Genomic DNA, 12,839 nt, shown 5'->3' with positions numbered 1-12,839 from the left:
TTCTCAAAAGGCTGATGAATGATGAAAGGCTGTTTAGAAGCATGTCACGGACACGAGTCATTTATGTGATAGCTGGTTATAAGCACATCTGTCATTTGAAAGTGTAGTTGGGTGACTTAAGCAGTTTTATGACTGATGAGACTGTAACCACCTATAACCCAACTATGCCATTGCCTGCAGTATATGAATCTGTCGTCTTTATAAACACACTAGAACCTGCTAGGATGACATTTCTTTGTAATTTTTCAGCCAGTTTAACTACTGGAGTTACAACTGCAGTTGGCTGCAACACTAGCAGATGGAGATCATCCTTCCAAAACTACTGATGAATTAAAAGACCACTGGTGACAGACATGAAGAGATGAAATACAGTAAGAGAAAAGAGATGGAAAGAATCTGTATTATCTACTAGAGTGTTAAGGCTCTGTGCTCAGTGAGCTTTGGATGGCAAGTGAGGTGCTGCAACTGTACCTGGTAAATGAAATTTTGCATCAGACTGTGCCTGACTTCAATTATGCCATTATCCTCTCAGCAGATTTTTTCCACAGTTTTAGTTGAGGGCTTTTTATTTACTTTTTGCTATTCTTTTTATAGAAGAGGACGAAAATGGAGGAAAAAAGATTATCTGTCACTGAGCAATTAACTGAGTGTATTGGATTTATTTCTCTTCCTCTCATAGATATCTCTCAGATCACAAAGAGGATTAGGCTGTGAGAGTTAGGAGAAGATGTTTTTTACCACTGGAGTAAGATAAGCTTACGTTTCAAATAAATAAAAATGTCAGAATAGTGTATAGGGTATCCATGAACTGTAGACAGCTGTGGGGAGGACTAATCTTTTTCTATTTGTGTAAATATGATGCTCTGGAAAGGTGTTTGTGCAGGACACTTTCAGGGCCTTGAGAAGCTGACAAGCCATGAGTGCTACCATTCACCTCTTTGCCTTCTTATTGCTCTGTATTTGAGCAGTAATCAGTAATTTCATGGAACTTTGTATAGAAATAACAGTAATTAAACTTCTGTTCTCAGCCAGAAAGTAGGAAGATGTAGAGTTTGCTTAGTGTGAGAACATTCTACAATGTGATCTGTTGCTGTTTTAGTTCTGGAAGTTATTGGTGATACTCTTGACACTCCAATACTGTGCCTGAACTCTGACCTCCCCCAATCAGGAGAGCTTATCCCTTCCAACCTGTCCTTCACCACTCCTGGTTTCTGCAGTAAGGAAGCTTCAGCACATATGCCATGAAGAAATCTCAAGGATGCTGAAAAATACTTATGCCTCCTATAGATCAAGATTTAATTTTCCCTGTGTAAAGGAGGGATTTTGAAGAGTTGCTATTTTTTTTTCCTTCCTGGAAAGCTTAGAGTGGATCTATTTCTATATTTTACATGGCCTTTTTGTTTAACCAGGAACTACTGTCCATCAGTTTACTCATCTGCTCTTTCCAACACCACCACTGTAAATCAGCCTGGAACTGTCCTTTCAAGATGGGGGAAATGGGGTATGTAATCCAGAGAAGAATCAGTAACCTTCATTTATTCCATGAGATAACTTAATGAAATAAAGAATTCACTGTCCTACTCTCAGACACTGCTAGAGACAAGATATTGGGCTCAGGCAGACCAAGGTACTTGGTACTAAGGTCTAAGTACCCTTGTGTTGTGCCTGTATGTTGGGTAGTCCCCTAAGCATCATTGTGTATGGGAGTGTGTTGGTGAAAACACTTATTGTGTAAGATGGGTTATTATTAGTATGTTAGATAATGAAAAGAAGCAGTGGAGAAACTGGAATGTGTTCTTTTCTCTTGCGGTTACTCTAGGGATAGGAGCCTCAGGAAGAGAGATTGAGGATCCTATCTGAACATAAACTTGTAATGTGGTAGGACAAGGGGGAACGGCTTTAAACTGAAAGAGAGTACATATAGGTTAGATATTAGGAAGAAATTCTTTACTGTGAGGGTGGTGAGACACTGGAACAGGTTACCCACAGAAGTTGTGGATGTCTCATCCTGTAAAGTATTCAAGGCTGGGTTGGATAGGTCTTTGAGCAAGCTGGTCTAGTGGGTGGGCAGGAGAGTTGGAAGTATATGATCTTCAAGGTCCCTTCCAAACCATTCTATGATACTAGCCAGATGATCTCTGTTAGACATCTTTCTCTCCCTTGAATCCCATTGCTGGAAAGTTCTTGGCTATGAGGTTACCCCAGCCATGTGGTTATAAATACTGTAGGTGCTTTGAAACCTCCCATACTAATGTTTCTGCTATTTTCTGGCTCCTTGCTACGTAAGAATGCCCCTTCTCACTCTTGTCATGTTCAGAATTATTGACGTGTTTGTGGAGATTTTCTTCTCTGTACTAGAGTGTTATTGCAACAGGACACTTAAGAGTTTGTCTGTATTTGCTTACTTCCTTTGAGGGGAATTTCCAGGATATGTCTGTTAATACAGTAATTGTTCTTCTTGAACTTTTATGCTGGCTCCTTACTTCTGTTTTGCAGATTGACTGTTCTCAACTCACATTTTTTTTCTACCTGCTGAATCACACTAATAAGGTCATAATGTGTGGCTTAGTGACATAGTCTGCTCTGCAACAGCAGATTAGGGTTTTTTAACTGAAGTAGGTAGGAGAAGCAAATCCATATGAGAGGAACTGACAAAGTGAGGGGAAGGAAAGTCTCATTAAGCACATTTTAACCAGCAGTTTTGTGGGAAAAAGGAACTTGAAAAGGACTATTTGAAATGCTTTTATCTATAAATACAGTGCTCCAGTTGCACAGTGTAAGTCACTTTTCTTAAATGAATATCAGAGCTTGATAAATGCTGCCACATTATCTCCTATGGGCATTTAGTGAAATTGTAACAATGACATTTCCTTGTGTCTTTTAGTTTGATTCTTTTTTTCATTTTCTCTCCTGCAAACATAGCAACCTCTGTCTGCTCTGTGTATAGATGCTGGAGGGCATCTGGGGGAAGGGAAGAATGAGTTTGCACACTCAGCTATTTGTGTAGGAATCAGTATCTTCTTATGGTTTGATCACAGCAGGAGATCTGCTTGCGCTGGAAGTGGGCTTAGAACATGGATTTTATGCACTGTGTGTGGAGCTCAGTGCAGCCTTTTTCTCTGTGATGGGACACACTGTTCAGCCATCAGGACCCCTAGGGACCTAATAGTTCCTATAGCTATCAAGTTTTTACACGAAGGGGCTCATTTTACCCTGGTGACTAACAGAAATAAAAACTTCTACCACAGTCAAGTCTTCTGTCTCTGGGATGTTTTTCGTGTTATCAAAACCAGCTCAAATAAAGCTGGAGGGCAGGTATGGGGATTGCCAACCAATCAAACAAAAAGTGCACTCAAAAAGCCAAAAAAGACCTACCTAGGAAACAACTCACAGCAGATGGTTAAATAGATCCTAGTTCGGCAGGAAAATGAAATTTTATTGAATGTTACCAGACTTTTATGTTCCCTGAGGAATAAGAGCCAGTAAAACTATTGCATTTTGTGTCATATGTGTGTTTATTTAATCAAACTTATGTAAGTTCTGCCTTTACATAGCTGGAAGAATCATACCCTGATATTTTGAAGGATCAGATTTGATTGTGGATTTAGTGCTGTGCTGATTATTCCCTGGTCTGTGTGGATAAAATATTCTGCACTAATGATGATGTAAATTTATTAAGCATATTAGAAATGTGTTCTCTGTTGCAACCAGTCATGAAATGTAGGAGTGTTATCAAGTAAATCAGAAAGGACTCAAATCCATTTTCCGCATGAAAGAAACATGTAAATCAAGATAATGAATATTAATGCGACATATATTAGCAATGTACTGTAAATAACAAATGCACCACGTTCATGCCGTTTTACAGACATACAGTGTTTAAATGCAGTTTTTCTTTCCTGTTCTGTAAATTAGATGATGAACTTACATATCTCTTTCCTAGACCGTACCTGTTTGTGCAAATGATATTGATAAAACATAACAGAACTATCTCTAGTTCTGGTCCATGGGGTTCATCCGTCTGTTGTGGATGTGTAATAACTGCAGACAAGCTAGACTGGAGCTGATACCTAAGAGGAAAAATAACACAATAGTTACCAGTTCATAAACAGAAATCAGAACACCCTTTATGTTCTGATACTTCCATTCCTTCATGTCTGTGCAATCATTCTTCCTTTTGCAGATCTGGGTAAAATTGTACTTATCTCTTCATAGGGATTTAACTGCTACTAATCATAAAAAGGAAAGTGTCTTTGGGGCTGAGCTTGGGTTAACAAAAAGCTAATCCGATTTAGTGCCTAATACTAGCTTGAGATCTGAACTCTAAGGTCTTCAGATCCAGGCCCAAAATATTTCTGCATCTCCACCTTGGGAATTATCCACGCCAACATTTACAGTTTATTGTTACTGCAGAAAGGGCCAGGCATGTGTCATTAGGTCTCTTATGAAGGACTTAGTGAAGCACCTGGAAACTATGTGCTGTAAAAATGCATAAGGTATATCAATAGTATGTTTGTTATGCAACATAAACTGAATACCATTTAATCCAAAAAATAGTGGCTAACTTGGAAGTGTCCTCTTTTTTTTTTTTTTTTTTATTTCACTAACCTACCAAATAATAGTTGGGCAAAACTGAAGAGGAGAAATAAAGCCTACAATTAATCAATTTGTGCCTTCAATAATGATAGCAAAGCCCACTTTTAGGTGTGATCCTACCAGTGGCTTCTGTGCCTTGGAGTACAGTGGACTTTGTGGACGGCTCTGTGTGTGTAAAGTGGGACACCAATGCATGAGCTGTTCATCAGGAAGGCACAGAGTCCTTTAGGAAGGCTGAGGGCTACTGGGTGAGACCACAGACCTGTGTGTGTGCACAGAATTGTTGGTGAATACTGTACAGGTCACTGGAGCAACTAGGGCAAGGAAGGTTCGTTTTGTGTCCTGTCATTAGGATGTGCCATGATGGCTTCTGTGTACTCAGCACTGAGAAAGTTTGTACTTGTATGACAGAGACAACATGAGGGACACTTGATTCCTGGTGAGCCAGGAATTAATTTGCATCTTGACTTCCCCTTATATAGGCTTGGAGGAGGCATGGGGGGATTCAGGAACTTTTCTATCCATTCTATCAGCTTCCCACTGCTACTGCACTGAGGAATTTCACTGGTGAGATGCATTAAGTGGTAGAGGAGGACGTGTCCTGTTGATTATGAATGTCAATTGTAATGCAGTCTAAACTGATGCAGTGCTTTGCATGGTAGTGGGAGGTAAAACGCCTTCCTTTTGCCCATTATTTTTCCCTATCCCCCAAATGAGTTTCTTCTGTCAGGAAGTTGCATGGATTTCCCTAGCATGCATTTTACTGTGTGCTGTGTAGTTGGGTATGAAGATAAAATCTCTTTTCGTCTGGATAGATAGTATATCTATGAGAGATGCTGAGTTGAAAAGTAATAGAAATTCAGAAACACCACATGTATTGTTCATTAAATGACTTCATGAGGAGAGATAGAGACTGATATCCGATTTCTCTCCAAGGCAAAATTCGTGCAGAAAGAGTGTTGTTCGTTCTACTAATGTACTTTTTACTGCTGTATATTATGACTCTATATACATATCTGTGTATATGTTCCCAATAATTTTCTTCTGGTTTTCCTTCAAGCCTGAGCTGCTGGAGTTGGGTGGTTGCTCAGAACCTCAGCTTTTTCTGTGGTGAAAGAAAGCCCCACTTCCTGGTTTTCTTGTAGTGAAGAGAGAATTGAATAGCTCAAATTGCTGTAAACATGGGAAAACCCAACCGCAGATTCTTCACACTTGCTTCCTGAGAGCTTTTTCTTAATTGCTTAAAGTATCTTGGCTGCAAAGACGAATTAGGATAGGACAGAAGGGGAATAAGAATGGGGTGGATAACTCCGTGAACTGAGTATGTAGATGCTTTGTCACGCTAAAAGCTAAGGTTCATATGACAGCTCTGGTCAGGCCAAGCAGAATCTTGAGACTGGCTTTGCTGCAAACCAGCTGAATGTTGGCCATTGACTTACATGGTTACACTGTCCAGCATTAAACAAAACAAAACAAAAACCAACAAAAAACAAAACCAACTTTTTGTTCTGTTACTATTTACTGTTGGTAAAACTGGAGGTGTTTTTCATGATGCTCTCTCTTCTATGGCAGAAGAGGAAGAAAGCAAACACTCCCTCAGAGTTAATCAGGAACCAGGTATTTCCCATATATAAGGGAGAAACAAAGCTGGGTGGAAAGGACACAGACACTGGAAGGCAGTCTAAGGAGATGGCAGGTTCCTTGTCACTGATTAAAAGCTGCCAGTCTTCCCCAGCAGGCTGTGACTGCGTGTCTAGAGCTTCTGAGAGAATTTGCTTAAGCTGCAGGCTTTAAAATTTGCACAGCACTCAGCTGCCAGTCTTATGGGCCTTGAAACCTCTGGAGGAAAAGGGACTGAAATCAAAATTAGACCAGCTTTTTTTTTTTTATATTTGAATACATAACCTTTTTCAAATAAGCTAAAAGGGAAATAGGAGGCCAGAACTTCTCCTGATAGAACTAGATCTGTTTAATTACCCTTCAGTAATACAGCAGAATAAAAGGAATCTGTAGGGAGGTCTAAGCTCTCCTTGTGCTTTACCAATAAGTCACTGTTTTCTTACTGAAAGTTTATGTGTATTTACATTGTCTCAAGCTGTCCCTGCTCCAAAGGATCAGTCTAAGAGGCTGAAACCCACACATTTTTATCTCCTTTATTTCTGTCCTTTCTGTTGTAGGAAGCAACAGATCTTCTGTTTAGAGCTGTGGAATGAGGAAGGCAGATGTGAGTCCTAGCCTTCCTACATATAGCTTTAGGCCAGCTTCTTCACCACTGCATGTATGAGTTAATGGGGTTGTGTTACCTGCCCATCGGCAGTAAATGAGCTGAGAGTTTTGAATGAAGCTGGCTAATAAAACCCCGTCCTGGAAGAGTGAGAGCAGAAACACAGCTGCATAAGCCTACAGTCTTCATCCATAGCTGAAGCCTGACAGATATTTGATCTATGCTTTACCGAGCCAAACTTCTGCTATATTCTCTTCCAATACCTAACAGAACCTTGAGAAACTCTTGTACTGATTGTCATCTTGGAGTCAATGTATGACGACGTTAGTTTGGATTTTACCTGAACAGAGGCTAATCTTTGCAAAAGGGTAAGAAACGAGAATCAAAACCATTCCTTTTAAACAGTCAGTTCTCTTTCCAAGGAAAGAAAATCAACACAGAAGATATGACCATGGACTGTGTGCCATTGCTGGTAAGAACTACTAGATGGGAGAAGCACTAGAGGTAGTAGCAACGTGAAATTTTAATGCACTCATTTGTAATACTTGTTTCTTTATGAATATATGAAACAATCTTTTTTCCCCAGTTGTGTTTGTAGCTTCTCAGCTCCTCTGTTCTTGTGTTTTCTGGGAGTCGAGGGAGGCAGTACTAGAGCCTTTTTTTTCTCCTTACTCTGTGGTAGCACAGCTTAAGTGAAAGCAACATCATCCTGTGGAGTAGGTAAGAATGTAAAGTTTTTCTGCAGTTCTTCCTCAAAATGAGCTTTCCTTGCTAGAGTTTTCAAGAGGTGATCTGCTTTTTTTTTTCCCCTAGCCTGCCTCCAGCTAAATGACAGCTATTATCCGTGTTAAACTCTCAATAAGCTTACTACCTTTGGGATAATTTGTATTTCTTGCTCTGCTACAGAAATCAGTTTATGCCCCGAAACATGAGTTTAGATGACTTGCCATATTAACTTTAATATCTAGTTAAAAATGTAAGTTATATCAATTATAGACTGTTGTCCCTTTCTAATAGGTGCATCTGTGGTTTGCAAGACTCTGACCTCCTTTGCCTGTGAGCAGTGTGCCCTGACTACAGGCACTGTGGAAATATAATTTCTCTTCGCTTCCCTGCCAATGCTCGAGTGACGATGTGCTCTCTTGTTATGAGGCAGCATAAAATTTAGAGGCTAGTCACGATGAAAGTAGTAAGAAAGAAACTCAAAGACCTCAGTAAATTTTCCTCTAAGTATTCCCTTTTAAAAGGTAAATGGTTTTATTCTTTGTAATCTCTCTCTGTATGTTAACAGCTTTCACAATGCTAACTCTTTTGTAAGAAAAGCTCATTACAATCCCAGCAGACTTTATCTCTGGTAAAGAAGCCAAAGAAGGAAGAAACCAATACACTTTTTTTTTTTTCTTTACAGTCCACCAGCTACTCAGCATACATGTACTGTAAATTCAAGACGTGGATGTTACTCAAAGAAGCAAGTGTGATGTCACAAGTGTTTTAATAGCCTTTGATTTATTTCCCAAGTGCTTTATTAAGATGATAAACAACAGTGCTTGGAAGCCAAATGCTGCCTTAAGGAGAGACTTGGAGGAGTTATTTTCAATCTCCTGACTTTTCTTCCTCAACACAGTAATTTGTTTGATTGGAGCAAAAGGGCCCTGGATTCAGAACAGGGATTCTACTTCTTATTTAGTGTTTCTTTGTGAGTTAATCAGCCCAGTTTGTAATCTGAGTGAGCAGGAGTATGAATGAACTTATTGTGATATGAGAGAGCTGCATGATTCAGAAAACAGGATACTGGCTGTGGTTGGAGATTTGTGTGCTATCGCTGTATGGGTTTGCAGCTATTTGATAGTGAAATATTTGGTTAAGCATAATCAAGAATCAGCAAATTCATGTGAATCAAAAGTCATCTGAAGAAATTCTCTCCTGGCAAGATATTTCTAATGACATTCTGGAAGGTTTGTTCCAGGTGCAATGATATAGGGCGTCTTTGCCATTAGTCTGGTAATAAATCTGGTAAAATTTCCAAGTTTGAAGACAGGCAGGGTAGTGAATCAAAACGAGAACCTGAGGTAATCACAGTGAGCAAATGGATGACTTAGTAAGCAGAGCTCACTTGAAAAAATTTATTTTAGTTCAGCAAAGGATAATAGTAGGACAAGGGCTGAGGGTTGTACTTACAGGACTATGTAATATCTACCTACAGCATAAAGAGCTGTGATTGGACAGTGCATAGAAGCTGGAATAGGGAAAGAGCTGGACTTCATGTCCAGTTGTGAAAAGGCAGAAATGCTCTTATTTGATCAATGACTCTGTAAGCTAAGAAGCCAGGGGTTGAATTTTTAAAGAAATTAGAACTCTGAAATATTTAAGATACTGATGTCGCATGTAAGGCTTTTTGAGACAGCATACAATTTTCAATAAAACTCTGACCAGGATGGGATTTCTGGGCAGAAATAAACAAGAAATGCAAAGTGCAACAGTGCATTACACTGTTTAGGAAGCTTCTATGCTCCAGAAACAATCTTGGGATGCCATCTGTGGCCCAGAAAGGCAAAGAATCCCAACTGCTGAAGACTGGGAGAGTAGAGGAAATACTAATTCATGCTTCCCAAGGTCTTACACAAATGTTACTTTTGTGATATAGTTTCATCTCATAACCAAGTTGGATCACTTTCATTTTGCAAAGATGAATATTTTGCATTAATTCATTTCAAATTATCCAATTCTGCACAAGACTAACTGAAATGCTGAATTGAATTAAAGGATAGACATAAAATTAAACAGATCTGAAACATCGCCCTAAGACCATGCATATAGCAAATGCTTAAAATGGCAAGTGAACCAAGTTTGTTGTCTATTAGTGACTTGGGAGGTGTAACAAAGGGAAGAAAATATTAATGGTGGAATAAGGTGGGCAAATGATTGCTCAGGCTGAGTAAACGGTGACAAAAAGTGATAAGAGATGGGGGAGGAAATTTGACTTTTGGAGCAAAGAAGATTAGACATCGTTAAGTGAGAAGAGCTTCAGGAGGAGTCAGCCCTTCTGCTTGTAGAAACTGGTGTTTAATTCATTGACCTGAGTGAAATGGCACCACTTTCCACTAGCTCCAGAAATTACTTCTGGCCACTGATGTAAAAGCAGCATCACCCTTCTTGTTAGGCTTTTCTTTTTACTATTGGTATTATTTTGATGGCTGCTGTTACACTTTAGTTTTTTGGCATCACCAAAATTCAAAGTAAACAGAAAAGATGGTTGAAAATACAGTTAGTGTAGCTATAAAGTCTATTCAATCTATGTCCCATTAGAAAATAGTGGTCAGTATTGTAATAATTCTAAATGCATTGTTTGACCCCTCTATTAATGTAATTATAAAAGCATTGAGTTTGGCAGTTGGATTCTTTTATATTTAGTTGCTATTTTTTGTTTCAGAAGAAACATGCTAAGTCAATTGGTTTAGAAAGAAGATGGAATAAACCTCTCAGAGTAAACAGGGCTTGTTAATTTGCAGAATTTCTGTTGAATTGGCATGAAAAGAACACATATAGAGATATAATAGCCTTGTTTGTGTGTGTGGATTACCTCTGATGTGCAATAACTCCAGGAATGCTGGTTAGTGCTCTACAAAAAAAGAAAAAAATGTAGGGTTTAGTTTGGTATTGAAGAAAATGAAAGATCTAGAATTATTATGTAGAGGAGCTGCATGTTGCAACTTACCCCCAAACCAAATCCAAAATCCAACTGTGTCTTATTTAACTGACAGAAGGTCCGAGGCTATTTACTCGTTATAATAACTAGAACTCTAGCCTTTCTTATTATAAGTAAACTCATCAAGTCAGTAAGAATTTATCATTGAATAAGGAAGGTCCATTTCAGTTGCACAGAGGGTTATTTTGGATTAAACCAAAGATCCATTTGGCTGAGTATCTTCAATGGGAACCTGCAGCAAATAAAAACAACAGGGTATAAGAACAAGACCAAGACATGTCTGTTAGTTTTCTAATGTAGCCTTTCAGCTAATACTGACTTATGGTTCAACGACTTTATAAAACAGCAAGTGTTTAGTAGAGGTATTTAGTAGCCCTTGGTGGCTGTGTTTTTGTGTGGGTTATTTTCTGTTCTCAGAATGTAACCATCATTTAAACTAATACAAACTTTTAGCATCCAGAATGGTGGACAGCTGAAAAGTACCAGGTTGGCCTGTGTCAGCTGCAGAGAGCTTAATTAGTACTTGAGAAGTTAGAGCTTTTTCTGTCCCTTTAACCATCCAGTTTCTTTTTCCTACACCTCCTTATATATGTGAAGTCAAACTCACTCAGCTGTATTTTATCTTCTAAAATGAAGTGGTTGCTCAGCATGTTCAACAGAGTACCCTGTGGAAGTAAAAAAAGAATAAATGACATAAAATTTCACTTGTGTGTAACTTTTAGCCTTTATGGCAGTTGGAGAACAGTGTCCATGAGTTCTACTGATTGGTATATAAGCATTGCCTTATCCTTTTAATGAATGGAGAAAATAATAGGGATAACTTTGGAAAGGTCCATTAAGTAGTTAGGAAAAATTCTGGCTCTTCAGTAAACTTGTGCTGTGTAAATTTTCATCATGGTACTTACTAGAGAATGGAAGCATAGAAGAATAAAGTAGTGGTGGTTTTGGATGATCTTCAGCTCTGTATTGCTTGCAGGCTGGCTAGATTGTCCTGCCACCTCAGAAATTTTTCTCTTCAGAAGAGTGGCAACGACCCTGACTCTGAAGAACCATTTGCTTGGGACATGTGATTCAAAATATCAGGTATTCTTATTTAATTTGTGGGCCTAAACCTACAAGGGGAAATTCATTGGCTTGCTAATTTAATTTTCTGAAAGAACTTAGTGGTGACTGCCCTGCCTTCTTCTGGTTGAACGTGATGTAGAGAATTGAATTTACCTTCTCCTTCCCTGTTTGATAGATCTGACTTCCTGTGAGTAAGAGCTGCTGCGAAAGTACCTGTAGAAATCTTGGTCAGAAAGGAAAAAGGAGAGGGAAATAAAATTTTAGCAAGCTGTGTCTTCTCTATTCTAAGAACAAAATACGAAAGGCAGCATTGCCTTCTGTAAGGTCTGGAAGTTAACCATCTGATGGGATGGGTCAGCCTCTACTGGCTGCAAAATAGAGGAAAGCTGCCAACAGGGGGAATCATGCAGTTATTGCCAGCATTGTCCTCAGGGGCAGGAGGTATTGTCTTGCATAGGATGACATCAGCATTCAGTGTATATCTGCCCTTATGCAGAAATTCCCCCTCTCTCTTAAAGATTGAGCATTGAAACCTGTGTTAGTAACTTTAAGGATCTATTCTCGATGATGGGTTTTCTCTAAATTTGCAAAACACAAAAAGGCCATAGCTTAATCTGGCACGTAGGGAAAATACATGAGATACGTGGTCTCAGTCTGGCTGGATAATTCCATTCCTTTTGGCACCTGTTTTATTTTGCATAGGAACTGATGTCTTTTGGCTGCACCTAAGGAGGTCAAATTCATCTAGGAAGGGGTAGAGGATACTGAGTGAATCAGCAACATCTCAGATGCCTTAGAGCCTTAATTTACATGTGTATTTGGCCTACACTTGGTAGTCATCATGTATGTGCTTTTACAGTATTCCACTGGGCATTGTCATCCTGTCCTCCCACGTAGGTTTGTCCCTTCCTTTCCTTTCTGAAATGCTCCTTCTCTGGCCTCCCTGATTTTGACATTTTCTTTGTTAGTTTCAAGAAGTTTTAAGTCTTGCTCTGAAAGTTAAATAATACATTTACATTTTCTTATGAAACATCACACAAGAGTCCACAACTTTACTGAATGCAGATGTCATAAACATTTGTCTTCTCAATCACTAAGCCTCTCACAGGCTTTTACATAATTATATAGGATAATTACACAGATTCACCTGTCATTAAGTCTTTGGAAAGGCTTTCAGATTTCAGTAAGGTTTGGGTCAGGTTCATTTTCAGTTTTACCTATCCAAAAAGACAGATTTTGTTTTGTCTT

General features: G+C 38.9%; 1 protein-coding gene across 9 annotated transcripts in view; it reads left to right on the top strand.

Moving 5' to 3' along the window:
* SORCS1 (sortilin related VPS10 domain containing receptor 1) overlaps positions 1-12,839 on the top strand; it is a 270,529-nt gene that overhangs the window by 88,736 nt on the left and 168,954 nt on the right. Inside the window, exons 1-3 of one of the 9 annotated variants that reach the window (XM_027648090.1) lie at positions 6,194-6,213; positions 6,774-6,820; positions 7,243-7,292. The exons of 2 other annotated variants lie outside the window; for them this stretch is intronic. In XM_027648090.1, coding sequence (XP_027503891.1) covers positions 7,266-7,292 — 27 coding nt within the window. In that variant the 5' untranslated portion in view covers positions 6,194-6,213; positions 6,774-6,820; positions 7,243-7,265. Of the gene's footprint in view, positions 1-6,167; positions 6,214-6,773; positions 6,821-7,090; positions 7,189-7,242; positions 7,325-12,839 lie in introns of those variants that run through there. 6 more of the 9 variants (XM_027648096.1, XM_027648094.1, XM_027648091.1 and 3 more) reach the window with 6 other exon arrangements.

The sequence above is a fragment of the Corapipo altera genome, unplaced genomic scaffold (genome assembly GCF_003945725.1).
Source record: "Corapipo altera isolate COAL_440 unplaced genomic scaffold, ASM394572v1 56, whole genome shotgun sequence".
NCBI lineage: Eukaryota > Metazoa > Chordata > Aves > Passeriformes > Pipridae > Corapipo > Corapipo altera.
This window is presented reverse-complemented; position numbering and strand designations above follow the sequence as displayed.